General features: G+C 35.3%; 1 protein-coding gene across 5 annotated transcripts in view; it reads left to right on the top strand.

The window, feature by feature from the left end:
- Positions 1-27,786, top strand: part of LOC145693208 (uncharacterized) — a 174,564-nt gene that overhangs the window by 22,653 nt on the left and 124,125 nt on the right. For 4 of the 5 annotated variants that reach the window (XM_081768995.1, XM_081768994.1, XM_081768992.1 and 1 more), the window contains exon 3: positions 10,980-11,075. The exons of the other annotated variant lie outside the window; for it this stretch is intronic. In XM_081768995.1, the coding sequence (XP_081625121.1) occupies positions 10,980-11,075 (96 nt within the window). The remainder of the gene's footprint in view (positions 1-10,979; positions 11,076-27,786) is intronic. 5 annotated transcript variants of the gene reach the window in all.

Here is a 27,786-nt window from a genome sequence, read left to right as displayed (position 1 = left end):
CAAGAAAAGTAACTTACAGGCAAGAAAAGTAAATGAAAGAATAGGCAATAACAATAGCAAATCCACTTTTTCTCCTTTTCTTCTTTGTTTTTTTTAATTATTATTTTTTTTTATTAAAATGAACTCACACCATTTTATAGCTCAAGCACGATTTTCTACGGGCTTTCGTACATTCGATTTTAAAAGCGTAATGTGAGTTTTGTTTGCAAAATACAAAATGAATTGCTATATTGAGTACAAAATGAATTGCTATATTGAGTAAAAGTTATTATATTCACAGAAATATCAATATATTTGAAACAAAAATTCATAATAGCGAAAATAATTTCTTCCTTCTCGAATTTCAAACACATTTATAGGCACTGATTCATGTAATTAACTGGTTTTACTTTATATTAAAATTACGAGATTTAGATTTAGATAGTTGAGTTTAGCGTCGCTGTCAGCACCAAGGCCATATGAGGCGTGGACCTATAGCTTAACGTGGGATCCGAACCACACGAGCTCCCGCCGGGAATCGCATTCGGATCTCCCACGCCAAAACTGTCTATGCTATCCACATAGCCACGGGGAAGCTCTAATAAAATTTTCAATTATAATTCTGTGGAACAAAATATTATTTTGAAAAACATTCATTACTGATGTTATTAATATTTCAATTATTAACACTATTATGTCTTCGGTTAAACGATAAACTATAATAGTTCTCCAAATCACAAAACTACAAAGCATTCACTGAAACTGAAGAACTCACCGCGTCCACGATTCGAACTTTTCTAAAAAATTTATTTAGAGAAAAAAATCTTTTACATTCTCAAAAGTCTTTCCTCTTTTTCCTTCAGATATAATGAATAATTAAATATTTATTTGTGCTGAAACAGAAAACAAAAAGTGTAACAAATTATTGTTTTCCCATTTCGACTGAAATCCTGAAAACGCAACTAACAGGTTTTATCCTATGTACACTTGGAATTTTGGGGGCTCTGATCTGCATAATCCAAAAGGAGAAAAACGTTTAATGTTCGGATTTTCTCAAAATATTCGAACAGAACAATTAATGCTGAAATATTTACCGATTAATATATTATGAAAGCTTAACTATTAAGTGAACTCTAAACAATGAACGCCACCAAAATTTAAAGCGACTGGAAAAAGTGCTAGAGAAATCTCAATTTCTAGCTCCTATTGTGCGTGCAAGTACAAGATTCAAATTTCTGTTCGAATGAGATATGATGCTCTACGGACGACGCCAACGAAGAGGGTAATTAATTATAAAATCTCTCTTTCTCAATAACTTGGAAATTAACACAAGTATTCAACATAATAGCACGCAGTACTTACAAACTCCTTTGTAGAATTCTCAGTACTGTTACCTTCTATCGGGTCAATTATCGGAAAAGAGTTGTTGATAATACGAAAATAAATCACAGAAAACTTACTGGTATTTTACGATTTTAAAGTTAACAATTTTCCGGCAACAGACCTAGCAGAATGTTAAAGTTAGCTACCGAAGATTCAAGACTAAAAACACCCTAGAAAGGAATTTTGTAAATACTTTATGCTATTGTGACTTAATCCTTGCGTACTATCATTAACTATTTGAGTATATTTTTATACTCCTCACAGAAAGTTTGGAATATTATGGATAAGACAAGGAAATATAGCAGTACGACGTTTATTATACTATGCAATTATGGACCCTGGAAAATCAGGCAATAAGACAGTTCTCTGATACATTGAGACATCCTGGGAAAGTTATCCCAGTTCGTGTAAGCGGTGTAAATGAGATCCATAGTGTTTGTGGAGGCAGAGAACGACTAAACACAGCAATTTTCAACATCTTCAACATATATTCAATGCAGTTCGTATCTATTTGGTGGTATAGGGTGCAAATTTATGTGGCGAATATTAGCCACGTGCACGAAGTTCTGTACCGGTCCTTCACAATAAAGTCTGCGTTATCGTTTTTCGTAATGCGCGATAAAACGAAATGTGTCAGAATTAAGTAATTTTTAGTTTCTTGACGTTTTATGATATTCTGTGTGTATTTTCATTGGTTTCCGTTGCGCAATAAAACGTGAAACTAGCAATTTTGCGCGAAATTTCTAATAATACACGAAATAACGCGAAATTTTAAAAATACGTTCTAAATTCTCAAGCTAAAACGCTCATCAGCTATTTGAAAGACAAGAAGCTAATTTTGAATGTTCAGTTAAGTTTTGTTAGTGATAATTGTGGTGACCTTGTCGATTTTATAGCTTTCAGTGAGACGGACAAATCTCCGACAGCACATCTATTGAGTAGTCGTCTTGACAAACTCAGTACTTGATTGAGCGTTTTGCGGGAGGGCCTCTTTGGTGAAAAAAACTAAAACACACTTACGTTTGTTACCAAGAGAAAGGAGGGCTAGTATTGAATGTGACTTCAAAACATGTGCTGAAAGATCATTCTTGAAGCTTTCTTCCCAAAGAAAAGACTCCCAAACTACAGAAATATATGATGCTTTGGGAAAGCTATTTGATCTTTCTGCAGCTGCGTGTAGTAATGATCCAAACATTGTTGCATTAAGGAAGTTTTTTTTAAAGTTTTGCCTCCATTTAAAAAACTGGAATATGAAGTACCGTATTTGGAGTTTTACAAACCGGCCTATGAACTCTTGACAAGTGATTCGTCTGGAGAGTGCAGTGTAGTGAATGTTTTGAATGGACAGTAGTTTCGAAGTGATGATTGCAGTTTGTTGTAAATGCACTTACATATGAGTGGCTTCCATCAAGCAATACTAACTGTGAGATATTTTTTTTTTTCCAAGTATGGACTGGTGATAAGTGACAAACGTACAACAATGAAGGAGGAAAATGTGGAAATGTGGAAACATGTAATATGCTTAGGGTCTATGCTTAAAGATACGACCTATGCTTCAAAATAGGGTCTATGTTTAGTGCTTAAATGTAACTTGTTCTCCTGTGTTTTCAGAAGACAGCAAAACTTTCCTACTCATAGTAAGTTTAGTTACTGATTTTCCCTCAGTTTGATTTAAAAAAATATATATATAATTTTCTGTAGTTCCAAATTTCATGTCCATTTTCTTTTGCTGAGGTCGTGCCAAGTTATCAGTCCTTGTCCGAGGCTTTTGTGAATGTTTCTGAACAAGTGCCTTTTTTTTACAGGATAAGGTTGTTAGCCTTACCCAAATCCCCAAGCTGGAGGACCACTCCTAGTCGTCTGTCCGCGACTGCTTATTCAGTATATTTCCAGCTAACCTCTATATCTAGAAGCCTTCTCCTCGTTCCGCAACCTAGGACGCGCCATGCCGTGGTGACAGGAACCCACGTTAGTGAAATTTACAGTGTCAAGTGAAATATTCATTATATTTTGTTTTTAGGTAATTATTTTTTTAAATTTCTGTAGTGATCTATCAATAAAAGGAACAATTGTAAAAATGAAGGGAATCTCTTTTCCACAAGAGCTATGCAACAAAACGCGAAATATGAAAAAGGAAATGCGAAATTTTCAAATTCTTAGTGCGAAAAAAACTCGTGCCCCCTAATTATTGTCCACAAACACCCATTCATCACCATACTGTCCACGAAATGGTTGGAAGAAGAGACGAAGGACGTTTTCCACACACTTTTGGGCAGTTAATCTTGCTCGTATAAATATCACTGGTGTGTGACGTACATACATAATTCCCTTCCAAAACATGTCTCCACCACTGCAAAATAAATGGACTTCTTCCGCCACGTTGTTTTTGTCGCCAAACCTTATTGTTGTATATCGGAGCGAAGCGGTACCCGTGTTTCATCGGAAAACATAGATTGATGTTTGGGCACTAACCAATAGGAGTTTAATTGTACACTATCAGGATGTCTACTAAAATTTCAAAATGGAATTTCGTGACTTTCATGACCTTTCCTTCACCAAACCATAACATTTCGTAACATTCAAAAACTTATAACAGTACCTATATTTTTTAGCACTTATATCCATTTTCAAAGGCTGGTCCCTGGAGCAATAAAAACTTGATGTTTCTCACATCTCTTTCAGTATATTCATTGTATATAGTCTGTTTTGTTTGGTAACTAACCAACAGCAAACACTCACAAACCCACTAATCTTAAAATTACATTAGGCCAAATTTGCATGCATGTGATAGAAGCGTGCTTTCCTTGCGATTTGGTAGCGTCTAAAGTCGACAATAGACATTTTTGGCGGTGAAATTTGACGTTTTATAGAACAAAATTTTCCAGCCTCTACTTATATTTAACAGATAAAAAGATCGTGACCCAAACGCCAAATTTCGTGATATTTTCTTGACTTTCGTGACGATTTTCTGATTTCGTGGCTTTTTTGTGACCGATAGACACCTTGACTATGGATCCGATCGAGGACTGCTTTGGTCGGTGCACTGACGCCAGATCACTGCATCAGTTAACTTGACACTATTCATCACTTGGGCATTCGGCTATCTACTGGTGCATTTCATATTATTTTTATTGTTAGCTTTTATACAGAAGCAAATAATCCACCGTTACCCTATGATTGCGAGACTTTTCAGAAATTATACACTCTATGTGCGTTGTATTTGACCACTCCTGCAGCTTTTCGATGTGTGGTGAACAAATTTACGACCGACATGCAGGACGTCCCCAGGCTACTTGTCCGTGGCACGTTTGTGCCTATGAGTTTCATCGCAGAAGATTTTTTGCGACCATCTCTTTGTTTCCTTCATGTGTGTGTTTTTCACCAAGACTCGACCTTCGAATGTCATCACTTACCAAACAACACACAAGTGCCCAAGAATACAAGCAAGAGTTCAGGTTGCTGGAGTAGTACCTCATGAGAATTCTGTAGACTGTGTTTTCATACAGAAGACGACAGTTCGGAATTTAGTCTACATCACCTGTGTTCAATGTTTACTGCTGAAATAACAATGGTTAAGCTTGCTTTCAATTATGCGCTTCAGCTTTCGTTTCGTCGTGTGCTTATTTCTACTGATTCTCAAAGCGTTATTAAAGCCTGCGTGTATCTTTACTAAACACCCTCTAATGTAAAAAAAATGAGATACACTATCAGCTACAGCAACGAAACTGTGTAATTGTTGTCTGTCTGGTGCTAGTAAATGTTGGCATTTCGGGAACCGAGCATGACGCACAGCAGCCAAGAATGCTGCATTGGCAGACATTACACTGGAGCACTCCCTCTCGTGTTCGATTTCCGTAGCTATTTCATCCAGCAGATGTACTTTCACTGACAATTGAAACCAGAAACCAGGCCAACGAAAATAAGCTTCACTTAATAAAACTTATTTGTTACCTGAACTTCGAGTACGCATTTAAGAAGTAATTGCATCTATTAACTCTGAGATATTGGAAAGAGTGTGACAAAAATTAGACTATCAGACTGATATGTGCCGAATTACAAAAGGCATTCATATTGAACATCTTTGACGTGGAACATAACATGTATGTATTTAAAAAAATCTGAAGTTTTCTTTCACTTAACGTAAGTTGCATTAAGCTCTAAAATTGGGAAGATCATTTACAATAGCTCTGTACTTCAAATACATAATTGTTCTTGCTTTTATAGAACTTTCCAATATATTGGAACAAACCAATATTTATCAAGGAAACCAATATATTTATTCCTTTTGTCGGTCTCCTTACGAGTAGCTACGAGACCTGCGCGTGATGAATGTGGAAGATTGGAAGGAGCTTAAGTATCTGTGCAGGTGAAGTCCCAAACTAGAGTTTTTTCTTTTTTTCCAACTAAAGTTATTCCGTCTGAACGACTGCATCCGTTTGGTTTTCGTACTGAGGGACGCCTGCAGATGTGAGAGCCCTCAAAATTATATCGTTCACTCTGGAGTTCCGTGATTGTCTACCTGCGCTGCTCTTTCATGATAAACCATGTAAGCCTCTCTTATCGGCGAGAGCATTACAAGCACGACAACGATGTGGTTCGCAAATGTCTGTTCCCAACCGCAGAGCTGTAGCTATACGGAAACTTTCATTGCTTAAATGAAGATCAACAAAAAATGACGGTAGGGCTTGAAGCCGTGCACTGATTACCGGGGACGAAACAGCGAGGAATCTGTTCTTGTCTTCGATCTTATGAGTTAAAAGCAATAATGAGGAAAAATAATCCGTATAGTTTTTTGATATTAGGTTTCTTTCATTGTTGACAGAGTTTAATTATTGGGAGCGTGGCTCTGAAGAGTAAAATCAAATGCTCTCAACAATGCAAGAAATACAGTAACGTACAACTACACGGATTATTGTCTGATTACTTAACTTGTCGTGGGACAAAGTTTGAATATTGATCTCTTCAATTTGATTGAATTATTTTGAATATTGTCGCTTCTTACAAAATATATTGGAATGATAGGGGTAACGTGCTGCCATCTATTGGCGATAGTCAATTCTTTACATTTACCTTAATCGTAGAAATTTTTCTTTTCCAAATCATCAACCTATCTAAAGTATTTGTATATTTTAATCGATTGAGTTTATTTCTATTTGGAAATGGTTAATAACAATGTTGTCCCCCATATGGAATATTGAAATGAAATATTTGAGTTTAACATTTCATGATTATGATCTTTACGCTAAAGGAGACGGATGATTAAGGTAAGTGAATGATGATGGAAGAACTGGTGGAATAAAAATGTAGGAGGAGAGAGGAGTGCCCCGAGAAAACCCACACACACCACAAACTTATCGAACATTGCTGTAGATAGTTGGATGATAGTTCATTCTATTGAAACAGGCAACAGTTTGATTTCCTTCTTCAAAATCTCACAAGGATAAAAGAGATGCCTTGAATGAAGTTATCGAATGGGGAAAAAGTTAGGGATGTACCGACATATCGGTATCGGTGATATCGACCACTTTTGGGAGTATCGGTATCAGCATATGGACACCGATATTTACCGATACATTTTCCGAACTATTTTCAATTTGTTTAATACTAAGAGTGACACTTATATTTCATTGGTTTCTTTTAGACTTAAAGTTGATCTAAATTATTATCAATTGTACAATCAATTTCTTTATGCATGTGTACGCCTTTGATTTGCACTACTCGCACTCAACTGATATTTTTAGTCCCTCGATGCCAAAATAGTGGTGAAGAAAAGCCAAAGGTCTTCAGTCAGGATCATGGGCGCCCGAAGAAAATTTTCTAAGGGGGGGAGTATTCCATGGTTGCTATATTACGTCTGGTATTTAATATACGTGGTTTGCTATATTACGTATACATTTTCGTGAGCCAGGTCGGGTCCCACTCTGCCCTCCCCCTTCGGGTGCCTATGGTCAGGATGGCAGACCCATAATTTGAATCCCAAATGAGACAGAGGTTTCGATTCAGAAGAAAATGCTATGGAAGAAACCCACAAGACGCTCACTTTGTCATTATTTTCTTCTACTTACTGGTTAAAAACAATGAGTTCTAAAGTTAATAAATGGTTTTATCGTTTTCGACTTCGCTTAAATAACCCTCTTATTTTTTTTATGGTATACACAACAACACCTGGTTCACCACGCATAATTTTGTAAACAATAAAAATTTGTAACGGTAGTATCCGTTTCTATTATATGTATGTAATAGAAACTAGTAAATAGAATGTAACTATCAAAGTACATGATCACTCTAAATATCAGTCATTGACTCTTAGAATTAAGTTTACACTATATAAGTATTTGCTGCTCTTCAGTTCATTTTATGTAAGGTGCATTGAATTTAGAGGAAATATATATTTTGTGTGGAACTTAATATGAAATTCTGATTTTTGTCTTTGTATGTCAAATATTGGCCTTATATCTAATATACCCTATACCCTATTACAATGTGGATAATTTCATTCTGAAAATTCCTGATAATATATAAGAATATATATATATATATATATATATATATATATATATATATATATATATATATATATATATATATATATATAATATCGGTATCGGGTTTCGGTAGAAAAGTGTATCGGTACATCCCTAATATCATACATACCTGTTTTATCGGAGTGTTAGTAGTAATCCTTCTATTATTGAATTTCTCTACATCCACACTAGAAATCCATCTAGCAACAGGAATACAGCTAACACATAAAATGTGAGATGAAATTGACCAGGGACCGGAATCATCACCGGAAAAAATAATATTTCTTTCACATCGGTAAAATTAAACTGCTCTTCTTCTTCTTTTTCGTATTATTATTATTATTATTATTATTATTATTATTATTATTATTATTATTATTATTATTATTATTATTATTATATCGGAGATCACCAGCATTTAAACTCCGTACAGACATACCTACCTATTCTTTTAGCTCCGAAGACGAACGTAGTCATACAAGTGTGTTTGAAGTATTTGCAGATTTTTTTTACTGTCGTTAGGATAACATAGGTATAGTGTTATAAGCAAACATACAAAATATCTGACAGTGGCATACTACCAGCGATTAATTCTCTCTACCACAATACTCCTACTCTTAATCAGTGATCTGTTTGAGGTTTGAAAGCTAGGTAATTTTATTTAGTGCCTTCAGTACTATTCTAAGTAATTATATAAGAGTCTTTTGTCTTTTTCCCTTGATTTTCGTATCTTCTGCAGGTTTCTTATGCTATGATGGTAATTGGGTGAGGGAACAGTTACTCTGTGTGAAGCTTGTAAATACTTCCCATTCCTGTTTTACTGTATATATATATGCACAAGGCACTCTATCGAAGATAAATTTGGTTTTTGATATACTAGAACGTTAGTGGGATGGAGCATCATGCTGTGGTAACCGAATATTTCTGTTTTTGGTTAATTACAAATTAACATATTAGAGAATACCATGTTTCGCTAAATGTAAACCCTTTCAGTCTGGGGTGATATGCAGTGATTTTGTTGATATCACTTAAATAGTTCTAACTCTTACCATAATTAACTGAGAGTAATAATATTGTGGAACACTTTTTCTTATATGTTCCATGAAGGGAAATAAAGTGCACAGACTTTCGCTACATTTCAAAAACTTCTCGGTTTTTCTTCTTTCGACAGTGAAGTGCTACTTTTTTTTTCTTTCTTCACATGTTGCTATTTCTTAGTTCATTATTGCCATTTCTTAGGCATGTGTATCTTCTGTAAAATGCTGAAAGTTAAAAATTTTGTAACTTGGAATATAATTTAACATCCCTGATTTATAAAATATATTTAAAATTTTTTTCAATAATATTGACTTACATTCATTTAAACAGTTTTTTCTTTGTTTTTTGTTTCTTTGTTCGTAGGTGCACACTCACCGCTTTTTACAGTTTAAAAACATGAATTGGTAAGAACTAAATATAAAACGTAAGGTAGCAGTATGAAAATAAACTGAATAACGTTGTTCTTAAAATAAAAATAAATAAATAAATAAACTACAAAGTGGTTTAATGGAAGACTTCTGTAAAAAAAAACAAATAAATAAAATAAAATATAGCACGTGTTTAAGAAAAATAATAATGCACCTCTTTACTAAAGGTTTTTAACTATAGAATCTCATAAATTTATTATTTTCCTTTGTTTTATTTTTAAAATAATTTGGAGACCTAAGTTAAGATAATGGTTTGATCCTTGAATGTGACTGTTTTCATAGGAGCTTTACGTTATGACAAAATTGTTGCATACTCTATATCAAAATGCGAAATCAGTGTACTGTAAAGAAAGTAAGCATATAAATACATTTTATTTATTTACGCCCCTTCGGAGACCCTGGTTCGATTCCCAGCGGGAGCTCAATGTGGCTTGGATTCCACATTAATCAGTAGGTCCACGTCTCATATAGTCTCGCTGCTGACAGGGATGCTAAACTGAAATCAAATCGAATCAAAACATTTTGTTTACTATTTTATAAGAGCTAATTACATTTCTCTCTCATGTTGAGAATCTCTGAATTCAAACATGGTGCAATGTCCACCTATACCTATCAACATGCTAGGAGACTTGCCATATTGGAACATGATATTACAAAATCTACTTCACTAGTGTTTCTACGCAAATTCTAACCCTAAAACTAATTTCCATTTATGATTCTGGTCCCATTTAAAATTGAGCTGAATATAAAATGGACTTCGCCACCATATGTACCTAAATGAAATATCGTCAGGTCAGCAAGATATTTCGCTTCTTCGATAGTATTTTACAATATTAGGCAGTCAGTTCACAAACTTTGTAATATCCCTCGTTTTAAAGTCGCTTTTAAGAAGCCTAAAAGTAGAAATATTGCTGATATGTTCATCATAAAATATATTGTCTATCTTTGCTTATCTTCAACATTTCTTCTATTATGAAAGGTGTGTCTAAGTTGTACGTTGTGCTACGTATTTTCACTGTTTTTGTGTTTTGTGTAATAATATTTTTTTCTTCTAAATATTAAGTATATACAAGAATGAACGAAGAAGTAAATTGTAATTACTTTTCGCATTTTCAGTTAAATGTACGCTAAATCATAAGACTATTGGTCTAATCCTTAAATGTCATTATATCGATAATGTTAATTTGACGAAAGAAAATATTAATATCAAAAAGAATACTTTCTTGAAATTTTGAAGACAGTTGTAATTTACTAACTTTGAGTGTTCACTTTTGAGGTAGTTATCTATCTTGTATTTTTGTGCCGTTGTAATGAACTAATAACGAGAGAGCAGATATTTATATGAAATTTTACGGGGTCAAACTCGTCCTTGTGTAAAATAGCAGGTTTGTTGTATAAGATTACAGTTTTTCTTTCAATAAACAATCTTCTTTGCTACACTTGTGTATAAATAGTGTATATTCATAAATCTTCTGAATGTGCTTGTTGCTTGTTTTGTATGTTTCTTTCCAGACTTAACAAAGTTGTGTTGCATAGCTTTGAGTGTATATTATTCTTATTTCATTTGCAATAAGTATGTTTCATTGTGGTAATGGGAGTTGTTGTAAAAGTAGATTTTACTGTACAGGAGCATGAGTGCCGTGCTTCAGGGTGATGGATGGGCTAATGAAGAGGCAAATTGGGCAGGTACACCAGAAACGGAAGATGTATTTGCCGATGTAAGGTACGTTCAGCTTTTTATATGCATATTTCCATCAGAGGTCTCAAAAATATGGGTTAGAATATCACGATTCATAGTTGAAGTGCATACTGGTAGACGGTTACATGTATAAGCTTCTAACTATTTAAGAAGTTAATGGGAGCACCATGTGGTAAAAGTTCGTTTATTGTCGATATAATTTAATAATTCAAGAATCTCTAAATATTCTTACAAGTTTGGTCAAATTCGTGAAGATTAATCATATTGTTTTCGAGGTCTTAATATTGGAAATCTTCCTAGGGTTGCCAATGTAGTGAAATCTGTCTTATGTTGGCCATCTAAATAAAATTGATTAACTTGCAGTAAATAAGTGTACTTTGAGGCAAAAACTATTATACACAGTGCGGCACTTTGAAATCGAGACTAGAGCTGTAGAAGAAGAGAGAATGAACATAGAAAAATTCGTACCTTCTATCATTCGAAGTACGACCATCCTGCATCCATACATCGTTGCGCACTGGCCGTAAGTGCATAGAAGGATTGCTGGAAATCCTTTCGTGGAATGCTATTGAAAACCCTTGTTGTAGTCCTCCTGATTGCCGTTACGTCATCAAAGTACGAACCTTTGAGTGCAGACTTACGTTTAGGAAATAGAACATAATCGCACTTGGCCAGATCTGGTGAATAGGGAGGATGAGACCACACGGGTTCTCTTTTGGACAAGAAGTTTTGTACAATCACTGGCTTGTGACTTGGGCATTGTCTTGAAGCAGATGCTACTGGACATCATCCCGATACTCGGGGCTCACCTGCGTGGTATGTTGAAGTAACCTCTTCCATACTTCAAGGTAAAACAAGGTATTAATTGCCTGTCTTGTAGGCGTAAATTCCTTATGTATAATACTCTGCTATCGTAAGAAAACATGATCAAAAGCTTTGTTTTGGATTTTGACTGGCGCAGTTTTTTTTGGCTTGGGGAGAGTTAGGAGACTTCCACTCTGTACTCCACGTTTTGTCGACAGTGCATTGAAAAACTTGTCTCATCCCCCAGTTAGGGTCCCTATTGGCAGTAGCAATCAGTTTTTTGCAGTGATCAGCCGTGTCCCTTTATTGGTCATTTGTTAAGGAATGAGGCACGAAAAGGGCATAGACCTTCTTCTTGTTGAAATCGTGGGTTATTATTTGCCGCACAGTTTCTTTATTCACGTGCAACTCCTCAGCAAGGATTCGCAATGTCGCATTTTGGTTCCGTGATTGGTGTCCTCACTTTCCTCATTAATTCTTGTATTCTTACTTTCGTTGCTGTATCTGGATGTTCGTCGTCTTCAATGGACTCCCGCTCCTTCCTGAAACGCCTGTGCTATAGATATACGCGGGCACGGGATAAACAAGTGGCCCCATACGCTTGTTGCAACATCTGATTAGTTTCAGTAGCAGTCTTATCCAAACGCGCACAACACTTGATGTTCGCTCTTTGTTCCATGTTGAACTCACGACGCAGCTTAACAACACCGATCTACATTCACCATGTCCACACACGTAACTGTCAGTCAAGATCAATGCACTTGGTATCAGTTATTCTTAAAACATCCCTCTTTTGTTTGCCTCACATGCACAGCCGCGCCACATGTTGAGAAAATTATCAGTCTAGATTTCAGATGGTTTCACTGTAGATTGTAATTTCTAATGTGTTAGTTTGTATTCGATAAATAATATACAGAGTGCGTCATGGGAAATAGACGAAAAGCTAAAAGCGATAATGCCAAATGGAAGCTCGTGGCGGCGGTATTCGCCATGCCAGCTATATCTCAAGTGGGTGAAACAATGCTGAGAAACTGAATCTGTGATTGGCAAAAAGCATAAAGAACCCTGAAGGTACTTAGTGCGTACACCAGAAAATATCTATCTTGTGTCGAGGTTTTGCATCAAAGTTCTCAAAGATTAGCCCGTCGCCATGCAAGAACACGGCACTATCCGAAGCATCAGTACGTTGAATTTTGAAGAAAAGATTACGATATCATCTATACAAGCTACAGCGTGTTGACAAAAAGCATAGAAAAGACTTCTGTAAACTGTTTTTAGAGAAACTGAATCAAAATGATGAATTGTTGGAGAGACACTGGATCATGATGATGATATGTTGGAAAAACCTTATGATGTCTGATATGGTGAATTTCCACCTAAATGGTTGCGCAGACACCAACTCTTGAATTCTGCATGAAACTCCTCAGTATAGCCGTAAGGTTGTGTAGTGTGACATCTGTGCTGTTAGTGATATTGTGGGCCCATATCTTTTTGAGGATGTGGCTAGGGAAACTAGTCACTGTCGAACGCTATAGGAACATAACCACTTTACACAGGAAAGAGCACCTCTACACAACATGATTTCAGCAAAACAGATTAATTATCATTAATGGCAATGTCTGTACTTGTGGGGGCCAATAAACATTTTCCAGTTCTATTTATGTTCTGTAAACGTTTTAAATTGCTCCATTTCCAATGACGCACTGTGTATAGTAAATATAAATTCCGTAATATGAAACGTTGCATGTAATACATATCTTAAGTTCGCTGTTCGCAACTATGGTATAATCCAAATGAAATTTCAATACATTGATTACATACAAACTAGTAGGGACATTCTTTATTGATGGTTTAATTTCTTCCGTCTGTGACGATGGATGCAGATAAGACTGCTAGTTGAAGTAAATACTCCAAACATCCGCGCTGTCTTTAGATAAGTAGCTAATCACGAAAAGCGGCACTTGATTGTAGATTTAGCAACAGCTATTGAGGAATGAGTATTTACTAGTAAGGATGTTACTGTTATCATTTTCTTTCACTTTGTAACATGAATTGGCTCTTCATTTATTATTATTTTCGGAGAAGTTACTTTCAACAGACAAGTTTTCATCTTTCTTCCTCAAGTTCATTGACCTTCCAAAAAAAAAAAAAAAAAAAAAAAGCTCTGCAAGGATTTCTAAGGAATGAAGATTATCACATGTGCAGTTGGATATTCAGGTGTCCAACATACAGAAGTAATTTTAACAGCGTAGGACTAACGTTGCTACAATGCTACCAAGTTCCAAAATAGAATTATGACCTTATACAAGAATTATTATTAATCCATGATTGCCTCAAATTAATTTTCACCTCGTTTTTTCGGACGTAGATTCTAATTTGTAAGATAATAAGCAATTTATGTTTTATGGGCAAATGCAGGTTATACAAAACAGAGTTCAAATTAGAGAGGTGGTTAAGTAAACATGGTCTACTGGCCATGGTGTGTACAGTTTTCAGTACAATTTACGTAAATATACCGTGTTTGGATACGTCTTTTAAGAGGTTTCCACAAACTGACAGTCCAAACCTCACAGATTTCACGTATAAACGCTGAAAATTCTATTGCAACTCATTGTGCAATATTTTCCATAAATATTGGGTCGATGCATAAGTTCGTGTGGTTTTCTTTTGGGTTGGCAACAACGCAGCGTGAAGCAATTGTTTATCGTTATTCCGTTATTTTACCGTAGTTTGGAGTTTGTGTGTTGTGAAACACAGGTTTTCTTGATTGTATTATTGTATATATTTCAGACAAACTAATATGGAATGTCAAGTTGAGAAAAGTGATCATTTCTGTCACATTTTACTTTTCGAGTTTAACCGAGGATCCAGTGCAGCAGAAGCTGCGAGAACAATTTGTGCAGTGTACGGGAATGAAGCAATTGCTGAAAGAACAGCACAGAAATGGTTTTCCTGCTTTCGAGCAGGACGGCTTGACTTATCTGATGATCCACGTTCTGGAAGACCTTCAGATTTTGACGAGGATGGGTTGAATGAATTGCCTCATGAGAATCCTCGTCAAACAACGCGGGAAATGGTGCAAAGTTTTTGAATGTGATGTATGCAATGTATTGTTATACCCGTAGAATATGTTAATGTTCTGTTTATGTTGTGTTTGTATTTAAATTAACAGAACAGCAGAACAAAAATAAAATATAAAATATAAGAACCGCACGAACTTATGCATCGACCCAATACATTACTAAACACAGACATTCTTGTTAGGCAGAAAATGCCCCAGGTCAATGCAATTTGCAAACTATATACTTCTAGAATAGAAGAAACTATTATGTCGTGGATGAAATGCTCGGTTTTTGCACGAGAAGAGTAAGGTTTATACAAAATATTTGAAAGTGAAGCAATGAATGAAATAAATAACGAAGAGCAGCTCCTTCGGCATTACTGTTGGTCTCGATTCCCAGAGCAGCTGAAATGAAGAGGAAGAATAAGGTTTGTACAATTTGAAAATAAAGGAATTAGTGAAATAAATATTGAAGAGCATCGCCTTTGGCATTGCCACTATCGATTCCCGGGACAGCTAACTTGTCCCTTCTTGTCTAAACTTGGGCGTAAATGCTATCAGAACTGTCACCAATCAGCCTATCAGAACTGTCACCAATCAGCTTATTTGTCCCGAAAACTACGGAGTCGACAATACTCTCGGTCATTTTCGACATTAAAATTTTTACCTATTATTAATCTCAATGGCGGTGGAGCCTGAACTTTAAAAGTAAAGAAATGAATGAAATAATTAGTGAATAGCAACACGTCCCGGGCCAGCTGATTTCCCCTTCTGCCTAAACTTGGTGTTGTCATCTGGAAGTCACCAATCAGTTTAACAACCACGAAAACTATACATTGGACACGATATCGGTCGTTTTCGAATGTTCTTACGTGTTACCTCTTTCCCCAAACCAGTCTCCACCCCCCCCCCCTTAAACCCCTTTTCCCCTTTAGATACACATTTCAATGAAAATGTAATGATAAAAACCCGTAATGTCGCCTCGCATGCCGAATATATTTACATGTCATCCCTTCCCTCTGCAGATAGGGGCTGAACTTGAACTTAAACGGCTTCGAGTGTCACTGTTCATCTCAGCGCTCCCGAAAACTAATACTCATGTCGGTTGTTTCTCATTATTTTTACATGTCACTCCTTCCCCGTTCCCTCTCCATATCGATGGGGAAGGAATTGGGATTTCTAAGCGGTATCACAAATGTCACTATTTATTTCAGGACCTCGAAAACTATGAATTGGACACTAATATTGGTCCTTTTCAATTATTTGTACATGTCACCAGCTAATTTTCCCATAAACTATGACCATCAATTTGATATAACAAGATGCTTCGTGATTCGATCCGACAAACTTGCATTCGCTTTTGTGTAATAGATACTAATTGTAATCTTCTGCCTTTTTCTTCTCACCTCGTTTTCTTCGCTTCGAGGTAAAATATCGAAAAACGCTTAAAGGCATGTTTAATTAATTTAAATGATTAGTTTAAATACCAAATATCATTCTCTAATAGATTCCGAGATATGAACATTTTAATATAATAATTTCCACCCCTGTTTTCCCTCTTCCTCCTCGATTTCCAAAAATTCTTCCTTAGTGGTGCCCTACGTCACGAATCCTGTGTACTGTTCAAATTTGAAGGCTCTAGCGTAGCGGTTTCGCATGGGTGTTGAATCATTCAGTCGTTCAAGTCGACTTTTTTATATGGAGATTTTATCATGCTTTGAAGTGAAGATATTCTTTTGTATATTTATTACTTATTGAATAATCAAAATGATTTCGGCTTAATCTAAATATTTTCATTGAGGGTTGATGAATAAGAGATACTTGCGTAAGAGTATTATACGAAAATAAAGGAAGAATTTGTATCGCGCAAGTTAAAATTACAATTCTGTCGCTGTATCTCACAATATATTTAATGAAAAAATTGGAGTGCAGTTGAAATTTGTCTCATGACTTTATGTGATTATATTCAAAATAGCAGAATTATACACTTCATACAGCCGTGCACGAGTGAAAAAGAATGTGCATTTCTGGGCTTTGTGCCCATTTGCACTTTTGATCAAAACCTCCAAAACATTTGTTAATTTTAGCGAATTTGTCTTAAATCCTTGTACATAATACATTACCTTTTTTTTTTCTCCCTCTCTTTAAAGACTAAGTAACAATGTAATTACAGATGTATGGCATCCTTACAGTTTTCTGTGTGTGGTATGAACCCACATGCTCCCATGTTTTCCAGGCTGTGTAATGGTATTACTGTTTTAAAGCTAATTTTGAAGATAAGTATTATTTATGTTTTATGCTGAACACAGTATCAATTGTTAAATTTTAATGTTATAAATTATAAAAAATGATTCTGTCTTTATCTCTTGTATTTGTTAAACTTAAAAATGATTCTGTTCTTATCTCTTGTCTTTGCTAAACACATTAAGCTAGAAATTAGATATCTATTGAAAACCTAGTTTAATTATCACTTTTCTTCATTGTGATCATATCATAAGATCTCTCTTTGGCATTTGCGTTGTAAGAGTGGGGTTTTAATAGTCATTAGTTTGAAGTTATTTGTTCATCAACTTGGTTCAGAAGTTCGGTGAGATTGTCTGATGTCTTTGTCAGCTGTCTCGTTTTCTTTGATATAAGTAGTGCCCTATATTTGTATTTTATTTGAGTACCTTCTTGACGAGATGTAAGAATCACTCCTCATGTTTGTCATACTAGTCATAATTACCTCTATGTTGTTCTGGATGTTTGGAATAGTATGTTGTGTTTCTCCTTAGTATAATGAATAAAAGGCAACACTTGCTGCCTAGAAGTCTACTATAGCCGTACTAATACTATTATTTATTCCAGTGATACTGTTAGGGTTTATGATTGTAACTTTCTTCGTATTCCAAGTCGGATATTTATAAATGAAAAGAACAAGAATAAAAAAAGCAAACACACACGAGAAACGACAATTTCTCAAAGACGTAATCAACTGAGATAAGAAGAAGCAGTATTGTAATAATATAAATACATAATACTATTTTACGAACCATCTAATCTTCCAGTAAAAGCATGTACATAGTTTGCTTCGTTTGTGTCACAGATCGCTAGATATAATTTAACACTACAGAAGTCAATCCTCCACCAAATTGAAGAATAATACTGAACCAAATTATGATAAGTATTTAAACATCCATTTGTAATAAAAGAAAACACCTCGTACATCAAATATCAAAGAATCTCAGGTAAATTCCAAGCAAGATTCCACCATACAATTGGAATAACCTCGTCCCATTTACACAATTTTCAAGCAACATACTTCTTTTATCCTCAACAGATATCAGTGTATAGTCACGTAAACCAAATACTATTCAGTTGTAGGTCATACTTCTGAAACACCACGAAGTCTTCGTGAGTGTGTGCTACGCATTGAATAAAAGTGCTTATTAATAAAAGGCTCATTTCGATCTAGAATGCTGTCTGTGAGTACTGTTATTAGTTTGTAGGCTGAAACAGGATTCGCAAGACATGATATATTGCTAGTTGTTGTGGCTTCAAGTATTCAAAGAAAGTTCGATAATAAGTGTACATTATATGAAATGTCTTTGAAAGTGGCTGGTAGGATTGGCTGTTACAAGAGACACTTTACGTGTTTGTGAATAAATCTTTATGTTTGTAGTGTTTTCGTTCATTTCTATACTGTATTTTTTGAGTCTTTGAATTGCGCATATGTAATGCCCACTATTATCATTATATTATCATTCTTTTTCAACATGAGGAACAACAATAAAATAGAAATTACTGCAGCTACTGAGAATATAGGGCAAGTAAGTAACGAAGCAACTTTTGCTGCAATGGAATTGTCCTGGAAGTGATCTCTGATGGAGCAAAGAATAACTGTATCATTATGTGTGAATATTTTGGAAATTTGTGTGTGTTTCAGATCTTATGCGATTGAGACTATAATTATAGAGGAAAAATTGCTCTTTTATTGAGCAGTGTATCCGGGTTTTTCTCATTGGACTTTTCACGCATTTGTACGTATGTATTTATGATTCACGATAACTTGCGTGAAATGTATTCGATTTTAATTAAGTTTGACGTTTACTTTCATTAAGGGTTAGAAAAAGAGTTTTTGCTGTGGTTAAAATTTGCCAAGAATGAGAGGGTGTGATAAACTGCAAATTGGAAGGAAGTATACGCATACATAACAAAATATTTTAGAATGATAATTTTTACAAATTACCGTATTACTTAGAATTTAAATGATAGGAGGTGTAAAAGAAATAATAATAAAAAAAATCGCCGTCATTTTTAAGTTTCCGTATATACATAATATAAGAAAGAAGTAATTTTCCATGATTCGAGTTGAAATACGGTGTATATTTTCTTTGATTACCAGCCATGTCAGTGCTTGGGCCTAAAGCAATCACGAATAAGGATGTGAACTACTCCATTATAAAAACAGTCTGTCCCACAATAAATGTAAGAATTTCATGAAACGTAGAGTAAATTTCAACAACCTTTGGCGCGGGAGACCCGGGTTCGATTCCCGACGGGAGCTCATGTGGTTCGGATTCCATGTTAATCAGTAGGTCCACGTCTCACATAGCCTCGCTGCTGAAAGGGACGCTAAACTGAAATTCAACTAAATTTCAACAATATTAGCGTTTAATATAAAAAAATGTTGTTCATAGGAGACATGTACCAATCGATAGATCCCATTAAGATTCACAGAATGATATATGCGAGTCTAAAATCTCATGCGTAGTTTTTGTGAAATCAGCAAAAACAAATTTGTTTCTAAACCTAAAATTTGGTGCTGTACGAGAAAGGTACTGTAAGATGAAACTAATACTGAACTTTACCCTCATTAAGTTCTTAGTTATTACGTTAGCAAGATGACAGTAATCAACGCTCCCCGCCGCGCGCTGCACGATCTTCACCGTACCATCAACCAAGCCCAACTATCTCCCCTCTCCCTGGATCCCAGGTTTTATAAGCCTGTGATCCAGGTAGCGAACTGTGATTGGCTGAGGATATGGAAAGGATCGCGCCAGGAGCGCGTGAGGGCCTATCAACTTTATTAAACAAAATAGATACATAGAATACTTTATAATTATAGAACTGATACAATGTTTAATGAGATATAACTTAAAATTATCATTAACTCGTAAAGTTTAATTTCTGTTTAACTAAATTAACTTCCAAAATTGGTAAATGTATCAGTCTATAGATGACATCGAACTGATCAAAAATAACCTATTTGAAGATAATTTCCATGCATAGTTTTCGAGAAAGTCGGGGAAAAAATGGTAAAGAATATATTGTTCGTTGCCAATAAAGCTCGTAGTTTTTGTTCTGGTGGAAAAAAAAATCTTCTTTATTTATGTACTGAATTTGTAAAAAAAATTCTTAAGCAGCAGATTGTATCCAATTTTTTTGTACAACTAAGATGTACGTTACAACCGGTAAGAATGCTATAGGTACAACTAACAGTTAAGCTCATACTACTAGTAAAAATAAAATTTAAGCAATACAGATACTTATTATTGCTTATTTGTGTTACAGTCTCAACAACATACCGTATACCTAAAATAAAATGACGTATTGAAATTACATTTGGATTATAATGACAATATAAGACAAGGTAATGTATCTGATAAAAATAAGGATACGTTGCCGCAGCTGTAACACAGATTAGTAGTAATAAATGTTTGCTTTTGTTCGGTTTTATTTTTATTTAAGTTATTCGTAGTTGCAAAGCGAGAATGAGGAGCATTCAGAGACATAACGGTGTATTTTTTCAAACTTAAGAAATACAGATTATTGTTTGTGGTTAAATGAAGCAGGGACAAGAGAGTGAATCACCACTCTTTATTAAGTTGAACTGTATTTTCCTAAAAGTTGAATTTGTTTTTTATGAAGCTAGGCATGTACTTTCTTTCATACTTGCCACTGAGTCCGATTTTTGAGTTCGTAATTAGTTAGGGATAGCAATTTAAGGAAATTTTTAGGGTAATCATCGTACCGAATTTTCAGTATTTATGAAATATGACGTGCATTTCTTTCGGGGTTAAGAGTTACTTTTGTTAGCTGAGATTAGAATCGATCGGAGAAAAGGCGGTAAAATTCCTCCAAACTTAAAACGCTCACTTCAACTATACACGGTACCACTAGCTGTAGAAAATTCAGATTAACTTTATAACTAAGCTATCACGCAACTTACGCTTCTAATATTACGTCTCACGGTATTGACTAAATTATATGATAGTGGAGATTGACAGGTGAGTTAAACTCTTAAGATTATAAGAAACTTTGATACATAAGCTAAATGTCAGCCGTTAATAGTTTCTTGAAGTTTGTGCATATTTACATAATGTAAGAGTTAAATAAGACTTTTATTAATTAGTTCTTGCATCAGCAAGAAAGAAATAATTTGGGCGGGAATGTGTGATCATAATATGTTCCTCTTTGAGCATTTGGCAAAGTGCAGTTTTAGAAAGTAAGAATTAAATGATGTTGGCGAGAATGTGTGATTATAATACTTGGTGTTTGAATGTGTGATATCCTTTGGGCGTTTGGCAAAAGTGTAGTTTTGGAAAGGGAGAAATAATCATTAAATTTAGTGACAAGACATTTTTTATATGGTCTCTAATGGTTTTCGGTCGCGAAATGTCATTGTCGACTGCAATTTTGAATCTAACACCCACAGAAAATCAAAGCTGGGGCCATGCTTATCAGAAATGAGTTCGTCAACAAGTTGAGAGTTAAATGACTATTGAATGTATGTTTATGATTGCAAAATTGGCATCTGTTCATAAGTAAGGAGTGCCCTGATGCTACTAACAGTTACGCACGATGTGAAGCCCCGTCTGCTATCGTTCTACATCTCAGTTCACCCTTCAAGAGATTAAACAAAGTTTCAGTACAGCCAAAATATTATTTTACACTGAAATACTAGGAAGAGGAAATTTAAGAATTCGTTAGGGCCTATGACATCCAGGGCCGGATTTAGGCATGGGCCACATGGGCCCGGGACCAGGGCGGCAAATCGAGGGGCGAGAATTTGAAAAAAAAAATAAAAAAACGATAAAACTATTGAAAATACATATTTCAGCAACGACTCAATAAAATAAGCAGAAGTCATTTCTTTAAATGACCGTTTCGTTTCTTTAAATGGCCGTGACTGCGATAATATTGTAGCAAATATTGTCATAAACCAGTTGGTTATTAACGTGGTTTGATCAGTTGTCGGTGGATCTGTTGAAAAGGGCGGCAGTAAGCAGCTAGGAGCGGCCTATTGGTTGTTAGGGGCGCCAATTTCCCTAGGGTCCATGGGCGCAAAACATGGAAATCCGGCCCTGATGACATCATCCCGGCATTCATTTTTTGGATCTGTGAAAAATCTTATAAAACCTATGGGATTTGCAACGAGACTCAAACCAATACCTTCTGATTGCAAACTTAACAGCTCACTTACGCTCGCTTGTAGAAGTGCACTTCGATTAAACTTGTAAAAACTGTATGAGACTTTCTGCTGCCATACCTGATTTCTACAATGAAAATCTACAGAAACAGATGCGGAGGCACTATGGGGATTCACATTAATGGCTTGAAAAGTAATTATATGAATTCTCGTTTCATGAAATCTGGAATTCGGATAAAACTTGTACGGAGTGAGACAGTCATTTATTTAATTTTGACGTCTGAAATAATAACCATCAAGTTGATTATTCTTCATGTTATGTATCATATATGGTGATTGTAGTCTCTTAAATATCTATGAACTTCGTGCTTTTGCTGCATTATTTTTTCAGTACTATATATTAATGTTGGCAGGACGTTAGGTTGCCAAGCACAAGACGCAGGTTTGAATTGTGAGACGGGCATAAATATTAGTAATAATTGCACTGTATACTCCATTCGGCTTCAGTGATAGTTTTCATGGTCCAGACTTCACATTAAGAATAGTTCCATCACGATTTGTTAACACCATTACCAGTGACTAATCCAGCGCAGGAGACTCGGGTTCAATTTCTGGGTGGAGCTCATGTGGTTCGAATTCCGTTAAGCTATAGTTCCATGTCGCAAAGAACCTCGGTGTTGTAAGGGACGCTAAACTCTAATGCAATCAACCAACCGTACACATATTTTTATCTTTACTATTATTTGTTACTTTTTTTTCTACAAAAAGTTTTTCTACATAATTTCAGTTTATATTACTTCTCATTAACATGATAGCTCTAGTTCATGTTACAGTAGAGCAATGATAATTCAAATCTCAATAATCCTATGTTTTTTTTATAAACCGAGCAACTCAAAAGGTCAAACGGGAATACCGTTTCCAGCACGCCCTTGAAGTCAGTTACGTTGTTATGTATCTTAAAAATAATATCTAATAATGCACTTAATACAGTAATCTCCATGTATAAAAGAAGAAATCCTGAGTAAGTGACTGACTGACTGACTGATCAACGCCCAGGCCTAACCGCTAGAAATTTGAAATGTATACAGGCCGTAGGATTTGTGATGTAAGGTACCATTAAGAGAGGTTTTTTGGAAATTCGTGGGAAAAGGGAGAGAGAGAGAGAGAGAGAGAGGTGGTAATTATTATCTCAAAATGTTCATATCTCAGAGTAGATGGACTTCTGTTATAAAATAATAAGACTCTTGTTTCACCGTTTTTTGATATTTGTCCTAGAAGGGGGGGGGGGAGATTGGGTTACAGTTGTTATAATTGGATGGCCATATCTCGATATCTCTTAAGGTTAGAGATGAAGTTTGGTATTTAGACTTTTCATTTTAAATAATTAAATCGAGTTCCAGCGGTTTTCATATTTTCCCTACAAGGGAAGAAAAGGATGGAGGTTGCAGTTGTTAAAGTAAGATGGCCATATCTCGAACTTCCTTAAGGTTGGAGATATGAAAACTTCCTCGGATTATTTTCTCTGTCCAAACTTGAAGAATGGGTTTGGTGGTATATATATATATAAAAGTTGCCATTGAAGAGATGGAGTCTACTGTTAATGGCTACCTTGAGAAGCTCGGTGATTCACAGTGTAAACAAGATATTTAGCTATTGAACATCGCTGGGGAAAGTGTATCATGGTAAAAGGAAACTATCTTCATGTTGAGAAATGAAGATAGTGTTTCCCAAATTTTTTGTGTTTTCTTTGTTAGGTAGGATAGTTTTGGGACTTCGCTCATATCTGTACATACATAAACTTGAAGACCAAGATCTCGTACCCTAATTATTGTGGATTCATGGTTTGAATTCCTAGGAAACAAGTGTGCTACTTTATTTATGGAATTACCTTTCAACTCCTACGTACGCACATTAGATAAAATAAATAAATGAACTTCAAAAGCCATTCCCTAGGAGTAACATTGACCCGTTTCTGTCTTTATCTTTCATTGGTAACGCCTGACTGAGTTACTTATTAACGCTAACCTGTGATCACTGCAGCTAATTTGGTGAGTGTGGTAATTGGTTGTGTCGAAACAACTGCCTCGAAATAAAGATGTGACAAAATAGCAGAAAGAGGAAAGTGTGTCCGAGTATGTCCTTGGGCGTACAGTAAATGGATCTGTTGGTGTATCGAAGTGGACTATCCAATGTGTCTACTATAAACTGATCTGACAGGCGTGTAAATGCACAACGGTGCCAGAACTGTAGTTGTAAAAAGATCTTAAACCAGGAAAATCGCCGATGAGTTTCACGCACGGCCAAAGAAAACAGTTTCCAAAACCGATAGGAATTGCTACAATTAGGCCCGTATTTACGCACAAGCTACAGGGTGGCAAATCCAGAAGCGGCGTATTTAAAAAATCGAGATCAAAGTATATTATACAGAAAAAAATGAGGCTGTCCATGAAGAGAAATTTAAGAAAGATCTATACTGAAAATACTGTTGGTACCACAGCATGACCATATTTTCTCATTACCGTGCTACTGGCGCTAGGAACTAAGGATGCTGGTAGTCGTCTGCTGGTATAACCGTTGCTACTGGCTCAATCTAAGCGACTGCATTGTTTAGGCCTATACTGAATACGAACAAATAAAGAGGGGTGCAAAATTTTCTTGAACCTTGGGACGTAAAATACCTAAATACAGGCTGAGCTTGCTTCGGAGCTTTGGGCCCGTAACGCCACTTTGCCTAGTCTGTTTCGGGGCTTTGCAGACAACCTGTCTGCAACCTTATAGTCAAAACCTACCTATAACGAACCTTATAAATTAAAAAAAAAAGTATTTAAAAAAATACTTTTTATAATAAAAGCTGGTAGTGGGATTCAATTCCAAACTCTCTTTTTATTAACGCTCTATCTTTAACCTGTATGGGACAAAGTTTTACAATATATTGGTTTTAAAAAAGTAGAAATTTCATCCCTTCTTTCATTAAAAGCGGAATTTCTGGACACGCTGTGGCGTGTCCACTCGTTTTGAATAAGAAGTTTATACACCAGGTTTCATATCCTTAACGCGTCTCTAATCTCAAGGGATTTCGAGATATGGGCATCTTATTTTAACAACTTCAACCTCCATCCTTTTCTTCCCGCCTGTTTTTTTCCCTTGTGGGGGAAATATCCGTAAGTGCTGAAACACGATTTAATTATTTTAGATGAAAAGTCTAAATAACGAATTTCACATCTCTGACCTTAAGAGATTTCGAAATGTGGCCATCCAATTTTAATAACTGTAACCCACGCTTTCTCTTCTCTTCTAGGACAAATATCGAAAAACGGTGAAACACGTGTCTAATTATTTTAAATGAAAAGTCCAAATATGGGACTAGTTATTAGGTGTAACCCGTTTCTTGTTTACAATTAAGGCTTCAAATCTTGTTGGGATAATTTCAATTAATATTTTGTACAAATTTGAAAATTCACTAAACGCTAAGGATGTGTTCTGTCTATTAGGGATTTGCCGTAGGCCCTTTAGCTTTCATTTTGATGTCAGTACGTGCCACACAATGGTTCAATAGGGTTCATGTCTGGATTATTTCGCGGCTATTTCTGTTCATATGTAGGGTTTTGCCCTGTTGTTGAAGAAAGAAATTCTCCTCGAAACAAGTTCCTAATCGATGACAAGGTGCGCCGTCTTTTATGTATATACATACATACATATACATACACACAAAGAAAGTCATCACCAGATAGAAACCACTCATTCATTGTTGGTACCATGCAGTTCGTAATGACTTCCTTATATTTTTCACTGTTTACGTTTCTTTCTGCAACATGGATTTAACCTGTTCCATACACCGAAATCTCCATATCTTAACTATAGTAGGAAATATTACGTGGTGTACAATGCATTCTTTTTTCAGTGCATAAATGGTACTATCACTGAACAATACCAAGGAAAAGATACACGATATTTGTTTTGTATGTTTGTTAAAAAGATACACTTCCTTGACTGTTTTTATTTTTATTTTTAAAATTGATATATTGTATTTGTTTATCGGTCTCCATTGTTGAAAATGTTGATATAACTTAGCCCGATGAAGCCGATTCTATGTCGTAACTGGGATAAGTTTTTGCTTGTTACGGAACCCCTGTGCCTCCAGAGTTCCTTCATTATCCTTCTTCGCACACTCCTTGACATAATTTATTTATGTCATGACCATCTATGACACACTTTTGTTGTATTGAGGTTAATTTCGTGTTCTGCAGTGCTTCCCTTAACAAAGGTCACTCAGGAATTTCCGTTGTAGCTTGCTTTAGATCACGCTTTCTTTTTCGCCAAGCCTAGGTGCTTTTTTTAGTTTCTTCGCAATACGGTTAACATAGAATGTACTACCTCCAAAATTTTCTTATTTCGCTACGTTTTATTTGTGGATGTCAGTAATACCTCAACTTGTATCTGATTCGAAAAATAGTCTTTGTCTGGCCCATGTTAACAAATCTTTCTCTTGTCCATTGAGAAAATCGCTGCTACCTGCTTCCATTCTTTTAAAGTTCTTAATTTTGTTAGCAACTCTTCCCAACCCACATTTAAGCGATCTCCAACTTTGGAGCTAGTTTAGCTGTGATCATTGTTATTTACAATGTTTTTAATGTACCAAGAGACAAAACATGCATAGCTGGAACATTGTAACATAATTCCTAGTGTGCAATAACTTCAATAAATATAAAAATGCAATCATGCCCATAATTAAGTGTCATGTCATTTACTTAATGAGCAGTAAAAACAAAATCTGAGAATGTAAAGTGTAAACGAAGCACAACAAAGATTAGTCATAGTCTCCATGGAGCTAATTCCGTATCTTGTTCTGAGATGTTAACTTTGCTTACTTTATCCACGTCGTTGTAATTTGCTGCTGTAATGTCGAAAATTAACACTTTATCGACAAACTTACAAAAGAGGCTATTTCAGACACATTTTTTTTAAAAATAAGTAAATCAATTAATTAATAAAGATATAATAAATAAATGGACTTACGTTCTATGAACCAAAATAGTACATCGTTTTTAAATTTTGGTAAATTGTAATTCACTATAAACAAGGACAAAAAGTTGAAAAATACGCGTGGAATTCTGAGAGGTATTTGGTATACGGAGAATTGTGAAAGCTCCGTGGACTAGGTAGGTAAACTTCTTTGTGAACTTAACCAACATACTGGTACCAAGAAAACATGATTTGTTTAAAAAAAAAAAAAAAAAAAAAAAAAAAAAAAAAAAGTGGTTTCAGATTGATTGAGGAAAGCATATTATTTCCTTGTGTACAAAGGAGAACAAAGGCATTAAATTTGTAATAATTTTCCCGAGATAAATATATAGGTCAAAATTTGTTATGGATTAGGTTCATATAGTTTTGAAGTGATATTCAGAAACACTTGAGGTCGATTTCTAAAAAGTATTGAGGTCGATTTCTAAAAAGTGATT

The sequence above is a fragment of the Thermobia domestica genome, chromosome 8 (assembly GCF_964235325.1).
Source record: "Thermobia domestica chromosome 8, izTheDome1.hap1.1, whole genome shotgun sequence".
Lineage (NCBI taxonomy): Eukaryota > Metazoa > Arthropoda > Insecta > Zygentoma > Lepismatidae > Thermobia > Thermobia domestica.
This window is presented reverse-complemented; position numbering and strand designations above follow the sequence as displayed.